The 21,198-nt window shown below is 49.5% G+C and overlaps 1 protein-coding gene across 10 annotated transcripts in view; it reads left to right on the top strand.

The window, feature by feature from the left end:
* Positions 1-6,686, top strand: part of TIPARP (TCDD inducible poly(ADP-ribose) polymerase) — a 41,746-nt gene extending 35,060 nt beyond the window's left edge. For all 10 annotated transcript variants that reach the window (XM_052804280.1, XM_052804279.1, XM_052804282.1 and 7 more), the window contains 3 exons: positions 543-724; positions 4,624-4,899; positions 5,948-6,686. In XM_052804280.1, coding sequence (XP_052660240.1) covers positions 543-724; positions 4,624-4,899; positions 5,948-6,395 — 906 coding nt within the window. In that variant the 3' untranslated portion in view covers positions 6,396-6,686. The remainder of the gene's footprint in view (positions 1-542; positions 725-4,623; positions 4,900-5,947) is intronic.
* Positions 6,687-21,198: the final 14,512 nt, after the last annotated feature.

Here is a 21,198-nt window from a genome sequence, read left to right as displayed (position 1 = left end):
ACTGTATGCAGTTTGGGGCTTTGCAAATGAAAAAAAAATGCAAGAACTGGAGAGAGTCTGGAAGAAAGCACCACAAATAACAAGAAGTTTAGGATGTTTGACCTGTGAGGAGAAGTTAAAAGAACTGAGTTTCCCTAGCGTAGGGGGAAAAAAAAAAAAAAAAAAAGGAGAGAGAATATATTAATATATAAAAGATTGTTCTACAGCAGACTTCTGCTTTTCACATTCAGGGGGCAAAGACAAAAAGTAAGTAATTTGTGGCGAGGGAGTTTTGGGTTAGATACTGGTAATAACATTTGACACGTAAAAATATGATAGCACCAGCACCAATTACGTAGGAAAATTGTGAAACCTGCCTTGTTGGCAGATCTTACAAACAGGTAATGGAACATTTTTCAGCGGTCTAAACGTTCTTGTGCCTTAGAGCAGGGGAAAGGGAGTAGAGAGAAGGGATTCTTTGAGGTCTCTGGCAAAAATATTAATTTTTGAACATGTAATTTATCATGTACATGTTTTTTGTTTTCTTAATTTTCTTGAAACAGCCTGTTGTAAGATTGATAGAAGAAGCCAGCTGCCGGGGTCTGAAAGAGGTTCGGTTTGTTACCTGGCATAATCAATATATCCTAAACATCAAGGATGGATTCCAGCAAAATGCATGTTTCAGAAGAGAAATCAAGAGGAGACCCCTTCTTCGCTCATGCATTGTGCTGATGCCATTTTTACAGTACGTATCCCAGCAAAATGGAAACTTTGCATTTGTTCTCCATGTTGGTCTGTCCGTGAGAATTGTATTCCTTAAGATGTGACAAAGAAATAGGCATCACTGGGTAGAAAAATCAGAAGCAATAATAAAAAAACCTCGGTCATACTGGCAGCTCTCACTTGCCACTTTTCAAGATAAATATTATCTGAGGAACTCCTTACTGCAAGGCTCTGTTTATTATTTAAAGGTTATAATGTACCTTGTGGATCTCGGAACATCAGAAGCTCAGACGTACTTCAAGTTTGCCAAAGTATTGTCCAGCTTTCAGCATCTCACCAGCTATAGTGACTGCCAGGCTATCAGTTCTAGGTCCCATAAAAATGAGCGTTCACAAACATTTTGTAATTTTCAAGCACAATTAAAGAATGCCTTGTTTTTATTGTCATCTCAACTGGGGGTGAACACGCTCACCCATCAAAGGCATAGTGAGGAAAGTGTTGTGCTGTAGTCATTTTTGATTACAACTCATAAAAATACCATTTTTGTGATCTCACCAGCACAGCTGGAAACATTATTGTCAGAGTTCAGTAGTTAGGAACATATTGTCCTGTTAGCAAAGGGGTGGAAGTCATTAGTCTGACTGGCAGCTTGGCATGTGGGCCAATCAAAGGAGCTTTAACTGCTGCAGTAGGGCTAGAATGCTCATTAGCCTGCAGAGTCGTTACTGCATCTGATTGCGAGGTGAACGTGAATTTGGTCAGAGCTTCCAAACACATGGTTGTTGGAAACATTTTTAGATACGGTTTTACAGGAAGGAAACCCAAAATTATTGAAGAGGTACTGGGAGGATGCAGTTGAAAAGACCAACCGTGGACTTTGTGGTTATAGCAATTCTCATTATCGTCTTAACGAACAATAACGATTTTGCTGATGTTTTGCTGCCAGCGACTGCTTTTACTACAGTGTAAGTCTATAATTTTGAGATAGGCTAAAATTACACAATTCCCACTAATTTTAGTGGACCCTTGAGGGTTCTACACTCATGTGGCTCTGAAATTTCAGTTGTTCTGCAGTAAACCTCATTCTTGTTTTCTTTATCTAAAGACCTTGTGATGCTCACTTAAAAACCTACCAATTCTTAGCAAAGAACAAAAGAGTATTTTAAATATTTATGGGAGCTATCCTTAAGAAGTCAGTATTTGCCTCCGCTTGTCACACCATGCTACCTGAGATTTTTCATTTCCCTCCCCTCCCACCTGCTTAAATCTGTTATAAAAGTGGGAAAGAATTCTTGAATAGAAACAGTGGGAAGTGGGAGATAGTGGTTGACAAATGCTGACTTTTTAATGACTTCCCTTGTATAATAAATGCTTACAAATAATTTACACTAGTCAGAAGAAATGAACAAAGTACACCAAAGGATTGCAGTATTTTTATTGTGTTTGATGTCTTACTCATTAATCCATAACTTAATTGTTAATCTGTGCTTGGTCTTCCAGTCCATGTGTGAGTGAATGAGGTTCTACAGTAATGTTTTTTACCCATTGACTTTAGGAGGGGAAAAAAAAAAATTAAATACACAATGCAATATTGCAGACTGCTGTTTTAACAGTCATTCTTAGAAAAATTCATCTTCTGGGTTTCTGTTGAACTATTAATAAGCAGTGAGAAGAATTTTGAGTTGAGTCAAATCCATGCAAATGAAGTGAGGTCTCTTTTTAGCTTTGAACAGCAGGTGAAAGCATGAACGCTTTTTTAAAGAGCATGTCTGCTCTAAAAAGTGTGAGTGCAGTTACAGTTGACTGTCTCTCTGATCCAGATCAAATGTATCAGTCTAAAAATAGACTATTTTCCCCCTAACTTTTCTCCTAGACCTGAAAAGCTCAACCTGCAATCAGAAAATCACGTGAAATTATTTCTGGGTCACACAAAAAAATCACACACAAGCTCATATATCACTATCATTAAATATTCTGAAAGGCAACCTTAATTGATGTTTCTGTAGGTAAGATGTGAATAGCAGTAGAGTTCTTATTTATCTAGATAATTATGTTGGCTCTGCAGAGACAAGCAGGCTAACGAGCAGGGAGAATCAGCAGTTGTTCTGTGATTGTGTACTTCGGGAACAGACTGGCTGGGTGCAGAAGTCACGGTTTCGCGGCTTTTCAGGCAGCATCGTGCCTGAACAAAAGCGGATTGATTCCTGGAGAGTCACTCTGGAGAAAATGGCTTTGCCTTTAGCAAAGCTTTGAGAGTTTGTTCACTTGCCAGTAAACTTTCTTTTTACAAAGACGGTGTAGGGAATCGAGTTTGTCTGCTGCTCCTGTGTGCGAAATCCCATTGCGTATAGGCAGGGAGGCAGGATTTGGCCTTGGATGTTGTCAAACCTCAGCTCGCCCAAGGTGAATACACAAAGGATTCCCTTTCCCCATTTCCTCCTAGTCAGAACAGGTTTTCTCCTTACGCATTGGCAGTGATATGTTATCAGAGCACAAGTGACCTGAGAAATTACATGAACTTTAATGTTCATTAAAATTTAATTTAATGAAGTTTAATTTAAGGTCGTCTGTGGGGTTTAGAGACAAGATTCCCCTTGGGTCACCTCCAGCCAGACAGCGAGTACCTGGGACTTTGTAGTCTTCCTTAAAAAAAGCTGCCTCCTTCTGAGTGGACCTTACCTATTTGCGTTCATTGCTGGTCGGTCCTGGAGTCAAGAGCAGCTTTTCCTGTAAAAATACTTTGGTAAAATACTCATCTGATGAAATTTTGAGATAGTCCTTTCTGTTCTTGCAACTGAAAGGGAACCTCACCAGCTTGCAGGAGCTGAAGAGCTGTGTGCTTCAAGTGAAAACCAGAGCCTGAACCTGCAAGCTCTATGTGTTCAAAGTGTTTTCATTGACGTAAGCGGGAGAACTCCAACGGGTGAGGATTATTCAGCTGAGTAAGGCTTGCTTGTTCAGATTATAATCAGGGGAACATAAGCCACAAATGCCACGCTCTTTATCTAAATTTAGCAGCTTCAGGAGTGTGAAAAATTCCGCAGAGGTGCAGGTATTTATTAAGAACGAAGTCTGGCCACACCACAGCTGATGTCCTTAACTGGATTTTACTGGTGTCTGTTCTTTTTCTGGCATCCGTGCTGCTTCCCCGCCACGGCCGTTACAGGCAGCAGCTCCCCTCCTCTCCCCTTCCCGACCCCTTACCTGGCAGCGTTCCCCAGAGGAGGGGCTGGTCTGGCGCATGAAAAGAAGCAACTGCAAATGCAAATCTACATCTGGCCCATGCAAAGGAAAGTGAGAGAGCCTTCCTCGGCACGGTACTGGGTAGTACTGAAAACACAGCGTCTCCTCTTCTGCATAATGCGGTGAAATATCAGCAAGTTTTGCCTATAAAATGTTATTAGTTGGGGTTATTCATTATTCATGCTGTACAAGACAGCGTATGTATCTACCCCTTGTATTGTATTCTAAGGAAATCAGGTCAAATGTTGCCACATTATTAATCTTTTCTTATTCCTTATGTCCTACTTGCTATGCTAAAATCACTAATACTTTATAGCTAACGTACAAAATAATTGTATTTGGTAGCGTTCCGCCTGTCTGCAGTTTATAACCCCAGCCCAGAATGTGAATAATGACGATAGTAGGCTTTTAGTCTTACTGCCTGGTGGTGTTTTTCTCTCCATGGAACAGCATCCCTGAAAGTCAAGATTTTGTTGTTAGTTTGTGTGGATGGAGGTGTTATTAAAATAGCAGAAATAGCTGGCATGTTTGTTTTAAACAAGCATTAAAGAGATGTAAATTGTTACAGAACTGAAGAGCAGCAACTGCTTGAGATACGTTGGTGGTGAAATAAATGTGATTAGAAGCTCTTCCGTTTGTGACTGTTCAAGCACAACCTTTTTCTCCTTCCCCGACTAGGACCTTAGGTGGCAACTCTCCAGTGCCCTCTCCGTCAGCTGAACCAGCTTCCTCGCATGTCTTATCTCCGACTGCTGTTACCTCTCCGAACTTCTATCCTGAAACCTGGATTAGTATGGATCCATCTCAGGACTTCATCCAAGTGCCTGTTCTGAAGGAAGATAAAAGCTATAGAACCATTTATAACCTGTTTCACAAGACTGTGCCAGAGACCAAATACAAAATTTTGAAAATTCTGAGAGTGCAGAATCAGTTTCTTTGGGAGAAATATAAAAGGTAAGAGAATGCAAATACCGTTCTTTTACAGTTGTGGAAAAATACCTTAAAATATGTGATTTGGGCTGCAAAATGGTCATTGATCATCAAGTAGAGTACATGAACTCCAGGTTTTCTGAAGAAAAGGAGCATTTTCAGTTGAACTACTTTATCAGAAAAGTACTGAAAAATATCTTACCCTGAAATTTCCTGTGTAAGAGGTTTAATGCACTATCTACTGATAACTTCTGTAGAATAATCTTCACAGAAACTTCAAAATAAATCTAAGATATCTAATTGAAAAATCTTTCTGTTCACTTTCAAGCTGAACGAGGAGGCATTGCTTTCATGAAATAATCTCTCTGTCGAAGACAGCCATTAGTGCCCTGGTTCCCCAGAACATGCAAGCCAGGGTCTTACAGTGGTCTCGCAAAGACAGAACCCTGTGTCAGTCAGTCCCGTGCAAACCAAGGGTGCTGTGTCTGAAAGTTACCATCCATTGACCGCTTCGTAACCGATAGGAAATTAGATTTATGGATACTCTCTCCCTTCTTAAGAAGGGCAGAATCTCAGGAGGAGTCGAGGGATGGGCTGCGTGAGCAGAGACTGACGTTCTTACAGTATTCACGCTGGTCTAGAGCATCTTCACCCACCCTGCCTCTCAGTAATTCCTCTCCGTGGCCTCTTCTGAAGCTCTAGTGGGATTTAATTTTCGCACAGCCCTTGTTTTCACTCTGAGGAAGATTTCCTTCCACATCCAAGGTGGAATACAGGCAAAGATAAGCAGGCACTTCTCAAGCTGCTTTGCCTTTGCCGCTGTGCGAGTGAAAGAGCTCTGCCTCCAGCAGTATCAGCTCGGGACCTTCCAAAAATACTTATTTCACATGAAAGCTTTATTTGAAAGTGGAACACCCACTTTGCTATCTGTATAGAAATGTTTTCGTATCTCCTCTTACAGCTCTACTATTCTAGAGGATAATACTGATACTTTAAGAGCGGCAGTGAAAACTGCTTTTCCCTTGCAGGTCTGCAATGAATACTCATCTTCACTTTCCATTTTCTTTTCCAGGAAAAAGGAATATATGTCAAAAAAAATGTCTGGGCTCGACAGGATAATGAACGAAAGGCATTTGTTCCACGGCACCTCCCAGGATGTGGTGGATGGAATCTGCAAGCACAACTTCGACCCGCGCGTCTGCGGGAAGCATGCCACCATGTTTGGACAGGGCAGTTACTTTGCCAGAAAGGCAAGCTATTCCCATAATTTTTCCAAAAGGTCACCCAAAGGAGTTCATTACATGTTCCTGGCGAAAGTACTGACAGGAAGGTATACGGTGGGTAACCACACCATGAGGAGACCTCCGCCGGTGAACCCCGGCAGCATTACCAGCGACCTCTATGATTCCTGTGTGGACAATTACTTTGAGCCTCAGATTTTTGTCATTTTTAATGACGATCAGAGCTACCCTTATTTTATTATCCAATACGAAGAAGTTAGCAACACTGTCTCCATTTGAAAACTTGTGCTGCTAAATTACTCATTTTAATAAACTTTCTTATCCGGCATCGGTAGCAGTTTTTGTGGAAAAAAAAATTTGGACGTTGCAGAACTGATTAAATTACTTGCTTGGAAGGAACTAAATCTCAAAATATAGAAAAGAAGATCTGAAATGACCAATTGTGCACTTGCTGTTTGATTATGTATGTGCAAACTGTAAATATTTTTTCATTGTTTATAGTTGCAAATCTGTGCCTTTTGTTATAAAACACTGTTTATTTATGTTAGTAAATATTCATGTTTAAAAATGCGTGTGTGTGTGTGTGTCTATAATTTCATTTGTGTTCTGCGCATGTTAGAGCGGCTAGAAAATCGCTTAGGCCCTGATCTCAAAGTCTTATGGATGGCCATTTCTAGATAATCAGAACCAGATAATTTTCATCCCGAGTATATTAAGAGATTCTCCCAACCACTATTTTTTTGTTACTGTATTTCCGAAAGATTGGGAGAGATTACAAAACTAACATCCTGCTCATACTTTGGATTATTAAACAGGACAACACAAATAAATACATAATTTTCTAAAATCAGCCCTAAGTAAAATTAGGAAGAGGTTAGTATAGCACGCAGTCCATGAGGGTTTAAAGGTGGATGGCTTCCCGGCAGCCGATGGGACATCCAGTTTATCACTTTTTGCCGCTGTGGTGGGGATGGGAAGGCCACCGGGTCTGTGCCATCGAACCCAGGCACGTGCCACCCGTCCCCGTTACCGTCGGATATCCCCGTTAACAGAGGGTAGCTCTGGGGAGTGGATTTCTTGGAAAAGAAACCGTAAACAAAGCCTGGTTTTGATGAGGTTTTAAATTTGATCAAGGATGAAAACTTGTGTTAACGTCACTTAACGAGGCTGATAGTAAATGAATTTAAAAATGATTGATACATTAAAGTAATTGTCAACGCATAATCCTCATTTAATCAGGGTATTTTTTGTGTTTTCCGGGCAGCTGCGCTTGGCTCGGTGCTCTTCAGTATCGTTAGCAGTGGTACAGAAACAAAACAGAAAGTCGTGACCGACGTTTGCAGCTGGCCCGAACCAGCTGGGAAGGAGGGTGGGACAGGCGGGTCGGTCATTCCCGGCTCCCGCGTTGCTCGGGAAGACGAGCTCGTCCTCCGAACGACACTCCGGGGGGGCGAGTTAACGTATCTGAGAGAGGGGAGGAGGGACGGCGCGTCGGGCAGAGTCACCGAGCAGAAACTCGCGCCGGGGTGACGTTGCACGGAAAGACCCGGCGATCGCCGGCAGCGATGCCGTGGGATTACGGCACGGCTCGCCAGAGCTTCGGAGGGGCTCTGTCTGCTACACTGCCAGCTTCGGTGGGACAGCTGGAGTCGTTGCACTTGGGGTTTTTTATCTAACTGTGCTTTTTGAAAAAAAAAAAAGTCTCTAACGTGGGATCGGAACCATTTCAGAGCTGTGATTTCAAATTCAGGAGAAGTTAAGTAAATAATGGTTGCCTCCATTCCGGACCTTGGCATAGTTAGCGTTCTTGGCTCGGTCCGTTTTCTCCGAGTCATCCCCGAAGCACCGTGGCGCGGCGGAGCCCGTGCCACACGCTCACCGGCCACCGGGCCACCCCGGGAGCCGGCTTGCCCACTGACTATCGCCTGGGCTCGTTCCACCAAAGTCATCAGGAGCTTGTCACGGGCACGCTCAGGTCGCTGCTACCTTACAGCAGCTGGAACAGGCTGGCTAGCGTGACGAAATTTTAGTTATATGGCAAGTGGCATAGCTTACAGCCCAGCAAGATCAACTTTGATGCTTTACAGTTGTTCACCTCGAGCAGCCTCAGTTAGATACCCCCGCGATGCCCTGTCCTCATTAGGACCTTTGCAAAGTGTCACGCGTCTCGTTATAAAAGCTACGCCTGCTTTTTTAGTGCAGGTGTGGCCCGGGAGCGCTCGCCTGATGCTCAAGAAGCCGGGCGGCTGCTGTACCTCCGCCAGCCCCAGGAGCAGGTCTGGTGGGTCTCTGGGGTGGGATGGGACCTTCAGACTCGGTGCTCTGCAGCAAACCTCCTCCAGCTGAGCCTGGAGCCGCGCTTTTGTGATAACCTGCTCGCTATCCACCTTCTCTCCGGAGTGTCTTGCCACGGGAGGGAATTATTTGCTCCCACCAGTGCTCTACTTGTTTCTGTCCCACCGGATCATTCCTCATCACCTGTAGTAGATCAAACCAGCTCGTAGGTGAGAAGAGGGGGAAGATCCAAGCAGCTGGGTCCACTTAACTCCCAGTCTCTTCTGAGGCCCTTGGCAGCACAGGGAGAGCTCAAATTTGAGGAGGTTTGGCTTAGAGGAGGAGACGTTGGCGTGGTGGGATGGGAGCTATCAGCTGGGATGCACCACACAGAGGAGCTGGTCCTGGCTGTGGGTTGCCTCCCCAAGAGATGACTTTGGAAAGGTAAGGTGGCTTGAGGCTGATGATGAAGTAAAGCCGAGCTCATCTCCTTTTAAAAGCTGCTAAATCTTCTGGCTTGCCTTCCCTTCTTTCCGACGATAATCGGGCTTTCCTGCAGTAGCTGAAGCAACAGCTCGGCAGTCCCGGGGCTGCGAGGCGGTGGTGTGCTCGCGTGCGTTTGGTCCAGCCACGGTGGAATTGGGGTGGAAAGGTGAAATTCTCGAATTGCTGGTACGCTCTACAGATGCCTCGCTGGAGAGCGCTGCCCGCGGAGCCTGGCAGCGCGAGCGCTGCTGCTGCCCGTGTGCTGCCGCTCTCTGGGGGCACGGGGCAGCATTTTGGGGGGCAACTGGGGCCGGGAGCTGCTCCGGCAGCACGAGCCGATTGTCTGAGTCGGTTACGTTACGTTTACAGCTGTATCTGCGTGGGCATATTTTAGAAATGTCTTTACACGGGATGCTGCAGTTACGTCAGGACTGAGATTTAAGATTTGCTTAAGGGACAAAGATCGGGAATGAGGGCTGATGTTCTTGCGACTTTTGTGTTCAGTAGTTCCCCCGTCAAAGAATTCTGGCCGGTTTGAGACTCGGATGAACAGGATCAGTGTGGGAGGTGGGACTACTGCCGAGGGTGGGGAAAAAGCATTTGTCGGGGAGGGCGCGTTGGGGGCTGCAAAGCCTCACGCTGGGGATTGGAGGCTTCACTCCATTCTCAAGCCGTCATCGGGGGAATCGGTTGTATTTTCTCCTCGTGTGTCGTAATGGGGTTTTGGTCTTCTGGGACCTTCTCTTCCACGCTGCTGGTTTGCTGCTGACTGTTTTCTCCAGCCGGTGGGATGCTCCCGCAGCCCCGCGCTCGCTGCCCACTGATGCTCTGGGGGTGGCTTTCCTGAACCTTCACCTTTTTAGACTTTCTTCATAAGCACATTGAAATGGCTGCGGGGATCACTGATAACAAGCTTGGTGACACGCTGCTGACAATGTATGGAAAATATTTATGTTGTTTCCATGCCAACCTGTTCCAAGTGTATAAACCATCCTGCAAAGGCTTATCGAATTAGCAGCTCCTCAGTGCACGGTGTGTAGTGACGTGGTCCTGTGTGGAGGGCACAGGACCCGATTTTCCCCTTTTGTGCCCAAGTGAGTCTGGCCCCGTAGCTCATGTTGCTGCAGCCATTGGGAGCCTGGCCGGTCATGGGGACGTGCTGGCCGAAATTCGGCATGGGTGCTCCGCAGCAGCGGAGGACGGGCAGAGGCGCGCCGTATCACCGCGTGCTGCCGATGCACGACAAGGCGAAGATCAATAATGCTCCGGCATCCATCCGCAGCTCTCCCGGGGCTAGTGGAGGATCCCTCCTGGCTTCCAACCTGCCCTGGGGCTGCACGTGGGGCAGGAGCCGCGTGGGCATCAGGGCAGAGCCCGGCGGGAACGGAGCGTGCCCCTAATCACCGGGCAGCCTGTTAATTGCCTCCTACGTGCATCTTCCCAGCTCCTTCCATAGCACCAGTTGTTCAAGGGGGGTTTGAGCAGACTGTGCTGAGGAACCAGCTATTACTAAATCCTGTTCTGGAGCTGCCCCAAAGAGGAACATCGGGAGAGAATGGGCCTGGTCCCAACCTTGGGAATGGGCAGTTCTCCCTCTGTGTGTGTTTATCTATATAAAAACCATATATAAATATAACTGAAGTGAAACCCTCGCACAGCCATCGCAGCTGGTCTATTTAAATGCCCGTCACCAGATTTCCTACCCCTCCCGCTTCCCCCTCACTTGTTTTGTTATTGAACTCGGCTTTTGCCTGGAGCCGTGCACAAGGTTTCTGGGGCAGGATCTGGCCCCGTCCGGGGATGCGCCGCACCCTGCGCAGGGCTGTGCCGCGGCCGCCCAGCGGGGTCTGGGGGTTTGCCATGGTATGAATAAATAATAGTGTTTTCTCGCCCTGTTTTTGCTGGTGTCACTTCTCAAGAATTCGAGGATGGAACAAGGTGAAAAACGAGTCTTTGTGATAAAGATCTCTCTGTGTCATTATTGAAATTGTAGGTGATGACACATGCCTTGGGCAAAGCCGTGTCATTAGGAAAAGCCAACTGGCGTAACTGGTGGCTGGGCTGGGGGCGGCAGTGACGATCGCGTGTGCCGGGAGGGATCTTCTGGGCTGCGCTCCGCGTTTCCAGAGCTGTGGGAATCCAGCGTGGGCTGCAAGATGCGGTGTGTATCCCGGGGGGCTCCGCTAACTTACCTGTGCGTTTGGGGACCCTGCCAGGTCAAGATTCCCAGCTGCCGGAGGCAGCAGTCCGAGCGCTGGCTTGGGCGACGGTGAAAGATGGGGTCACATCTGCTTCGGTGGCTGGTGGTGGGTGCCTGGGCAGGGCGAGCGATGACGGAGGGCTTTGTCGTGAAACAAACTGTTCTGGACAGCGGAATAAAGGCGTCTCGGTGGCTGGGAGGAAGGAACAGCTTGAGCATGTGCTGTCCTGGGAGCTGGGCAGAAGGTCGGGAGGCTGCTCCACAAGGAGACGTTTAAGTGCCAGCCGCCCGAGAGGTCGCGTGGGAACAGCCAGACCGTTGTGATTCCCGTCCGCTCTTCCTACGCGTGCAGGCACGCTGCTCGCCGAGAGCGACCGCTCTCCTAACAGAGGCTTGAGCCCAGCCGGGCTGTAAAACACGCTGGCAGGGGACCCCAGCTGTGTCTTGTACAAGTGATGTTCAGGGCTGTCAAGTGTCTAGATTTCTTCAAAGAATAGTAATCACGGAGCGGGAGGTGCTCCCCGTCCCCTCCTTACAGGTGCTTGAGGACCACTGTGCAGACTTCACACCTCTGGGCACGTCGGGATGGCTCTGCGAGAGGTGTTTGGGGAAGTGGCTTGAAGAAACGTGGTAGCAGCGGGTGATGGGCGTGGGAAGGTTCCTCAGGACGTGTCCTTCAAGTGGGAAGGAACCTCAGGAGGTGCCCAGACCAACCCCCTGCTCAAAGCAGGGTCAGCTCCGAGGTCAGACCAGGTCGTTCAGGGCTTCATCGAGCCTGTTCTTGAAAACCCACAAGGGTGGAGGCTGCGGAGCTTCCTGGGCAACCCGCTCCACCACCTGCGATGCCCTCATTGGGGGGTAAAAAAAATCCTCTTATATCCAGGATCACACTGCCCCATGATTACATGCCCCAGCTTCTGGCGTCCGTATGTCGTAATCGGTTTATACAATTTCCAAACTTGGGGTAGGGGTGTTTAGAAGTGGTAGTGGTGATGAGCGAGACCATAAATCGATGCAGTGAGAAGCTTCATAGCAGCAGGCTGCAAGAACTCATGCAGGGTGGCTCTCCCAGGGACTTCTGTAGGACTTCTGCAGCTCTCTGATAGCTTGCTAAAGCCTTTCTTTCCTCAGCCCTGGAAAAAAGCCCTTGCCTCTCAACTTTGCCGGGAAAGGCAGAGCGAGACAAGGCCAGGAGACTATTTTGCCATCGGTGCCGCGGCAGGGCGGTCACGATCCGGCCCAGGGTTTCCTTCTGCTGGAGGGGAATTCAACACCGCCGGCTCCGAGGGCCGAGACCTCAAGCGATGGGCTACTGAAACCAGGCTTTGAGTCATGGGGCTTTGACAAAGCATAACACATGATGAGTCTGTTTGCTTCCTGGTATCAAAGCCCCTAGGAGCGCACACAACTGGGGGTTTGAGGATTTTTTTTTGTTTTTCTTTTTCATGTGGAAATCTGAGGTTCTTGCACAGTAGTGAGAACTGGGAACTGGGTTGCAGAAGTAGGGAGCATCTGGCTGCCGCTGGGGTTTCTCCATCACTGGCAGTCCACAGTGTCATTGCCACGCTAACATCACGGCAACTGAAAGCATCCTCTCCGTTAATATTTTTTTTTTCTCTTATGGCTACAAAGTCTGCTTTTATGAGAATATTTTCCCATAGACTGGAAAACAAATGTCAGGTTGACCTAAGGATTGTTCTTTCCTCAATTTTCTTTGGGCTCCCTTTTCCCCAGCTAGCTGGGTACAAGTTGTTTCAAGCGTAATTAGGCTATTATAAATCATTTTCTGCTTTTTTTTCCCTTCCACAAGGAACACATTCTTATGCATTTATACACACTCAGGTTTTGTTTTGTCTGTCAGACTTTGTGCAATCCTCATACCTCTGCAGCTGACCAGCACGAAATTGTTTACCAAACCTCACCAAGAACAAGTGTGCAATCTCTCTCCCAGCAGTATTTTGAAGAGGAATCAATCATACAACCAAATATCACAGGTACCTGGACCTGCAGCTGCTCCGGGATGGGCTCATGGTAGGACACGGGTTCAGGTTAGTGGAGACGACCTGCTGCTGTCCACTGTTGGCCTGCTCTGAGACCAGGTCATGGATCAGCTTTGAGAGCGAACTTCTCTTTTTGTCCACCCCAGCCGATGGGGAAGTTCCTAACCATTTTCACTTCTGTTACCCACGGTGCAGCGTCCCAAGGCCGTGCCTGGCCGTATCTCCGTGCTGTGGTAGCTTCTCGAGGGATGCTCTGCTGGGTTGCCCCGCCGCTGCCTGGGCTCGTGGATGGGAAAGCGATTTTTCCTCTGCCCGAGCAGACGTGCGGTACCAAAGCAGGCTCAGCCCACGGCTGCGGTGCAGAGATGCCCTTCGGGCTCCTGCCAGCACACCGTTAAATACAGGGCCTCTTCTGTAACTGCACCCTGATCCCAGATGAGGGGAAGGGGTTATGAGGGAGAGAGGACAGGTCTGAACTGGAAACGTGCCCAGGACCTTCTGGATACCAGAGGGGAAGATGCTGTCTCTGATTACTTGCACAGAAATACCCTCTTGGCATCAACAGGCTGAATATTTCTTAGTGGATGAAAGTAAAAAGCTGCAGCCAACAGAGCTCAACACAGAGCCAGCGCTAGCGGGAGCAAAGCGAAGGAGGAGATGAACGGGAGGGTGCCGTGGTTTAACCCCAGCCGGCAACTAAGCACCACGCAGCAGCTCGCTCACTGCCCCCCTACCCAGTGGGATGGGGGAGAGAATCGGGGGGTGGGGAAGTAAGACTCATGAGTTGGGATAAAGACAGTTTAATAGGACAGAAAAGGAAGGGAAAATACTACTACTACTAAGAGAATATAAAAAACAAGTGATGCACAATGCAATTGCTCACCACTTGCCGGCCAATGCCCAGTTAGCTCCCGAGCAGCAATCCCCCCAGCCCATTCCCCCCAGTTTATATACTGGGCATGACATCACAGGGTATGGAATACCCCTTTGGCCAGTTTGGGTCAGCTGCCCTGGCTGTGTCCCCTCCCAACTTCTTGTGCCCCTCCAGCCTTCTTGCTGGCTGGGCATCAGAAGCTGAAAAATCCTTGACTTAGTACAAACACTACTTAGCTACAACTGAAACCATCAGAGTGTTGTCAACATTCTTCTCATCCTAAAGCCAAAACACAACACTATAGCAGCTACTAAGAAGAAAATTAATTTTATTCCAGCTGAAACCAGGACAGAAGGAAAGGAGGAAGTGATTTAAGAAAAGTGAGAATTGGTTTCTGGTGAGGAGGAGGAAGAGAGGGTGAAAGGAGGAGAAACAGAAACAGGGGAAGGGATCACAAGAAGCACTCAAGGAAATGTCCGGCAGGAAAAAACACAACTAGAAAGTGAGAGAGGGAGAGAGGAAACATAAGGAAATGGAAACAAAGGTGCCAATGGCAAGAAATCATCAACAGTCAGAAAAATAAGGGTATGCAAAACCCCCAGAAATCCAGCCCCCAGGTGCAGTTACGGGTGCTTTATCACGAGTGGGTGCCTCTGCGAAACTGGGTGCTGCTTTACATGTGCTCCCGTGCTTTGGGCTCTCTCCCCTCCGCCTACCACCGGGCTGATGCCGGGGGGGGCGGCTGGCGACGGTATTATGGCACGTGGGGGTCTTGCGAGGGCCAGGCTGTCCTTAATGCTCTTGCAAGGACGTCAGCTCTGCAGGTGGGCAGACGGTCGTCTTGCTCTTCTCGCATCCTCTAGCAAGTGTTTAATGGCTCTGTTGGGTGTTTCGCAGGCAGAACCTGTTCGGTGTCCCCTCCTGGGGGGGGGGTCTGGCTGCTGGTGGGATCTGCTGCCCCGCAGCTCCTCTGCTGACCAGAGAGCCATGGGCAGGACTGCGGGGCTTAAACACCCACCGCTGAGCGAGGGAGGGCAGGTAATTTCTTTCCTTTTTTTTTTTTTTTTTTTTTATTTTTTATGTTTCCACTTAACTTTTGGCGTTGTGTTGGAGGATGCAAATACGCCCTCAGCCCCTGAACGCGGATGCAGCTGCTGGAACCGTTCATGCACGCAGTTTCTGCTGTGACCGCTGGCTTTCACGGCCTTCTGGTGAAGGGAGTGCTGCGTGTTGGGAAAGACTGGGCAGGACTTGGTGGGTGTGCCGTAAAGCATTTGTGGGTTTTGTTTAGTAATTTTTTTGGGGGGGCGGGCTCCTGAAAGATCTTGCGTTTTAGCCTGGATTTAAAAGCTAATGACTTAAGTTCAATTCTAGCCGCTCTACCTGGATAGAGCCACGCTCTCGTTATCAAACCCTTTGCAAAATCCGGTGCCAGGGACCGCGCTGCCCTTCCGCACGCTGCGGCTTTCGGCGGAGCCGATGGGGGTTGCGGGCAGGGCTGGGCTGGGCTGGGGCTGCGTTTCGTGCCCCCAGCCAATTTCTGAGCTCTCTCATGCCAGTAGCTTCCTGAAACGGTGACTAAGCCCATAGGAGAGCGCTGGGTGACAGATTAACACTTTATGGGTTTATTGCTGCCATGCGCTCTGGGTGGAAACTTTGCACACACCCACCTTCCGCTCTTCGTTCCAAACACTGCGCAGTTACCGGGGCTTTTAGGTGATTTTTTTCTTTTTTTTTTTTTTTTTTTTTTTTTCCCCCACATCAGGGTCACCCGCTACATCCCTGTCCTCAGGAGCTGAGCAATGTTGAAGTGGTGATGAGGGAGCAGCCGCCAGCACGAGGTTATGGAGATCTGCCCAGCTCTGGCAGCAGTGGCCGGGGGCTCGTGGGCAGGCGACGGGCAGCTCTGCCAGGGCTGCACCGGGGGGAGATGGATGGGAAGCATCCCCCGGAGATTTTGTTGGGGTTGTCTGGCAGCAGGGAGCAAGCAGGACAAGGCTCGGACCCGATTTCTCACAATTTCCCATAGTGCTGCTTCTGCTCGTGTTGTCTTGTCCAGCACCCGAGTCAGGGCGCGTTGCTTTGTGTTGTCAGAGCTGATTGCTCTCGTTCCCTCTTGGGGCTACTCCTGAAACAAAAATATAAGTGATAGTTTCAAAAAAGTTCTATATTTCCCGTTACTTGGAAAATAAGCCCGAAAAACTCACTAGCGAGGAGTATGTGATCTGAGCGCAAAGCCTGGCCGGCTGAGCCTCGAACGAAGCCCTTGCCTGCGGGCTGGCTGCGATGGATTCCTAACGAATAAAATATTAGTGGGCTTGTAACAGAAAGACGCCCAGGCTGGGGTGAGACTTTCTCCGCGCCACTGCTGTTCGGGGCGCTCGGGGCTCCCCTTTCATCGATGGTCATCCCAAACGAAGGCTCTCACGGGGCACGCTTGCCTTGGGGTCGGTTTTGGAGGGCCGGATCCTGCTCCCCTTTCTGCCAGCAGCCAGGCTCCGTGCGGGATGCCGTGGGATTCCCTCTGCCGGTGCCGGGCTGCTGCGCTCCCAACGGGCTTCCCGTAGTCCCTCGAGCGAAGGGGAGGCAGGCCAAGCGGCGTTTGGGTGCGTTTTTGGTTTATTATCTTCCTTTCTCTCTCACCCCTTGCGGATCCCATAGAATAGCACAGAAGTACAAAAACTGAGGCCGTAACCTTTCCAAAAGCAGTCACTAATTTCATCTGTACGTCCTCTGCTGCTTTTGCAACACCTGCTTGGTGCAAAACATCAGCCCTCCTTCGTGTGTCGAACGGGACGTGCCGAGATGCGTCTAAAATCACATGAAAACATAACACCAGGTTTTGTCAAAGCAGCGGAACGAAGGAGTTGCTCAATCCTCTGGTTCCCACCAAGGGCTGCAGCGGGGACGTGGTCCCGGGCAACCCACGGTCGGCTCACCGTGGTCATCGACCGTGCCCTGGCAGGAGCTATAGACGTGTGCTCGGTTTTTGCTGCCCTGGGAGCTGGGGGAGGACACGGTGCAGAAGGCAGCTCTCCCATCCAGCTAGCGCCGGCTCCATTGAGGCTCCGAGGTCCGTCTTGCTGTTTTGGTGAGGCAGCCGGGCCAGAACCACAGTGCAGCAAGTGGCAAATCTGCGTGTGGGATACGCAGATATCTCTGTTCCTGCTTTTTTTTTTTTTTTTTTTTTTTTGAAGGCCAGGCCTTTGGCAAGAGGAAATGGAAACTGTGAAGCCACTGCCCGGAGTGGTCCTGTTAATATTTTTCCATAGAGTGAAACTGGAAATGACTTTTTAGAAAAATATAAGGTGATTTGTCAGAGTATTTTTGTTCTGTGAAAATACCTCATAGTGATCAACGGCATCCTTGCTAGGGAACAAAAACAAGCGCATTGCTGAGGACGAGCTGATGTATATTTCTCCTTGCGTAGCAATAGAAAGCTGACTGGGTTCCAGTTACTGGCACTGCACAAACCCAGAGAATTTCGCTGGTGTTACTACAGGTGTCTTTTGCTTAGCAGAACACTACAGGTAAAGCGAGTGCAGGAAAGGGCCGGGCTGGGCACTGTTTCACCGTGAACATTTGCAGGGGCAGTCGCTTGCAGCAGTGCCGAGAGCCGGTCGCGATGCTGGTTTGACGGCCGGGGAGCGCCGCTGGGCTGATACCCAGAGCCTGCGGAGCACAGCCTTGAGCGGTCTCATTAAATGATGATCATTCTCCTTCGTTACCTGGAAGATGGCTTCAGGCTTGTACCAAGCCTTCACTTAGATCACTTGGCAGCGCGCTGTCTGGGTCGCAACTCTTCCCTGCTCGGGAGAAGTAAGGGTATGCTTCAAGTATCGTAAAAAGACCTCCCTGCCTGTCCTGAGGCAGGATTCACTTCTGAATTCACCCCAATTAAAGTCAGGCCAGCGTATTTCTGAAATCCTTCAGAGCTGGGAAATACAGAATCCTCCTGAATGCCCGAGCCTAACTTTTCTTTGCTGAAAGGTAAACCTGTTATTACACGTCCTTCCCGCAGCAGTCACAGGCAGTTTGGACCCTTCCCTTTGCAGCAGCTTCTTGCATACTTAGAGAGTGCGGTCATGCCGTGCCTCCGGCTTATCTGCCGCAGCCTAAACAAACCGGGTGCTCTGGGGGGTCCCCGAGGCTCTGCTCCCCAACCTCCCATCGCTCCTGTGTCGTCTTCTGGCTTGCCCAAACCGGGCTGTGCCTTTGGTCGCGGCCGGTGCCCCGGAGCGGGGTCCCACAGGGCTGGGAGCAGCAGCAGGGTTATTGCACGCATCCTTCAGCAGCGCTTATACAAAACAAAGTTGATATTTGCTTTTTTTCTGTGTTTTGCTTTGGTTTTGGTTTTTTGGTTTTTTGTTGTTGTTGTTTTGGGTTTTTTTGGGGGGGGGGGTTGGTTTTTGTTTTTTTTTTTTGTTTTTTTTTTTCTCCAAGAGCTGCTGTTATTGACCCGATTGCACAGGAACCACTTTTCCAGCGAGCAGCAGGCTCTCCCCGGCACCCGACGTGCCAGATCTCTGCTGGTGCTCGGGGTCGAGGCCGAGCTCAGGCACACGGGCCACCGCGCTTCGGGAGGGCGCGTGCTCATCCGGAGCTGCGCTTCAAATGCGTACTGGATTTAAACTTAATAAACGTCCTTATTAATTAAATATCAACAGGTTATTAAAAACAGCTTTATTGGAGATTAGCAGCTGAGGAGGAGTGACATCCCCATTTAAATAAACTGGGGCTGCTTGGGTTTTGGGTTTTTGGTTGGTGTTTTGCTTTTTTTTTTTTAAGCTGGGAGAGCATGTGAAAACCACTTGTCTGGCCTGTATGGGCTCTGCTAAAGACCTCGTGGCTTCGCCTCGTTGTTGCCCACCCCTGCGCTGTGGCCCAGGGTGGGCAGAGTGCCGCAGGGGAAGGACGGCGTGTCTTCCTCGGCCCCCTGCCCTGCTCGCGCGTGTGTCCCTGAGCACCGGGCAGCCTTTGCATCCAATCCATCGCTCTCCAGTTAAACCTGACGGCCGGGAAAGGGCCGGAGACGACGCGGTGAGGGTGCCGCCGGCCGCGCGCGGGCTCTGCTCCATCACCCTGCCTCCGTCTCGACCTCATCCAGCGTCTGGCACAAGGCACACAAATGGCACCGAACCGGACTCTGGGGCTTGGCTTCTTCCAGGGACGGCTCCGCAGAAGCTGGTGGCGTGAGCCTTGCTTTTTGGGCTCTTACTCCTATTGCCGGGCAGCTGCTCGTCTGAGCGCTCCCTGCTCCGGCAGCCGGTTTGGGATGCGAGGAGGGGACCCACAGCCCACACCTCCCACCCGGGACGCAAACGCCCAGCGGCAGCGGCCGGGCAGCCCTTCGCCTCCGCCGGCAATCCAGGTCTGTGGTCAAAGCCCATCTGCCAACGGGCTCTGCGACAGACCGGCGCTGACTTAATCCGCTGCAGCAGGACAAGAGCCCCGGCCAGCTCCGGTGAAGCACTCTGTGCCATAATTGCTCTCCTGCAGATCGCACCCGGCGCCTTGTTTACTCTTCTATAAATAGAAGTTCCTGTGGAACGCTGCTCGCGGAGCAAAACCCAAACGGGGTATTACCGAAGAGCTGTCAAAACAGTTCTCAAATTGAAATATATGCATATGGAGTAGTTCTGCTGCCAGCCCCCTTAAATTACAGCTTACACACCTGCAATTTTTGGTAAATATTCTAATGCATTTCTTTACACGCGGGCGTTAGAGCAGCAAAACCTGCCTTAGCGCTATGTACAGACGTCTTGTTCTCATCTTGGCTTGCACGTCCAAAGTACTCCGTGAAAACAGTCCCAGGCCTTGGCACCCGACGCCTCGTACGAACAGGCGTGCGGGATCACGGCAGGGGTCCAGCTGATGGTGTTTTCTGCCCCCACCAGCAGATGGTCAGAGGAGGGTAGAACACCACAGATGAGTACAAAACCGTCTCGAGACAGATCACGTCCAGTCGAAGGATCTCTGTGTCTTCTGCGGTCGTTTATGGCTCACCCTCCCATGGCCTGAAGAGTAGCCATGAGGACCGTGTGCCCTCGCTGACGACAGAAAGCAGGGCAGTGCGGGGTCTCACCAGCCTTCGAGCATCTTCTATCCATGGCACAAGTGGCCAAAGTACAGTAGGCTTTGATACTGGGCACCTTGCTTTTCCCAAGCTGTTCTTTTTTTGAATGATGCTTTTTTTTTTTTCTCCTGAGTTTCCTCATGGAAAGCCACGGGAAGCAGCATGCTAGCAGGCAGGCTCCCTCGATTTCCCGCAGAACTTTGTCAAATCCTCTCTGCAGGGATTTTTTTCCCCCTCTCTGCTTCATGTCAGATACACTGGGCTATATGACTCTGTACACATTTCTACCTCTCTCCTCCATCTTCACAGTTTCCCAACTTTTGCAGTATCTCCGGTATGGGAAACAAAAGGCTGACTGTCTTATTTGATTGAAAAAATTGATTCTGGATTTTTCAGATGGCTGAATAGCCAGAACCTGTGACAGTGCCTCCCCCTCCTACCAGCTGCCAATTCAGCCGTGCACAAACTTTTTACAGTAACCTGCCTGTGGATTAGCTTAATCAAGAGAGTTGAAGCGAGTGGCCCAGGGGATCCGCAGTGCCCTCCTAAGCACAGCTCTCATTCAAAGGAACACTTGCAGAAAAAAAGGGGAGATTTTGAATCACGAGGGTCACGGTGATGGGGCCAGATTTTGCTTGCTGTGTTCATGTGAGTAGCTGCAATGAAATCAGAGTGCTGTGATATGCGTAATTGATAGATGATTTTGGATTGGGGGCGGGGGGGGGGAGTTGGTATGCAATATTTAAAGCTAACAGGGCCTAAACTGGGCTTGATAAAAACATCACAGTCCAGCAATGCTGTGCGGACTGCTCCAAAGCCACTCTTGTGTTTTGAGGCTGAGCTGGGAAAGGTAGGAGTTTACAGCCTCCCCAACGCTGCAGCTGAGCAGCCACACAAAATCTTGAAAAACATGCTGGTAGGTTTACAGGATCCCTTGAGGCTACCCCTGAATCGTTAACAGGGCCGTGATTAGGCTTGGCAGCCACTACAAAGTGCAGAAACAATCTTAAGCACCGATTCTCATGGCTGGAGAAGTAAGAAACGTGAACTCTGGCCAGAGAGCGGGGAGCTCGTCTCCTGGTGCCGTGCTCTGCCCTTCGCCGGAGAGCGGCCGAGCCGGCGTGCACCGTGGCGGCAAGGGCGAGGAGAACAAGGGCAATGGCTCTGTCTCC

This window comes from Harpia harpyja, chromosome 12 (assembly GCF_026419915.1).
Source record: "Harpia harpyja isolate bHarHar1 chromosome 12, bHarHar1 primary haplotype, whole genome shotgun sequence".
In the NCBI taxonomy this organism is placed as follows: Eukaryota; Metazoa; Chordata; class Aves; order Accipitriformes; family Accipitridae; genus Harpia; species Harpia harpyja.
This window is presented reverse-complemented; position numbering and strand designations above follow the sequence as displayed.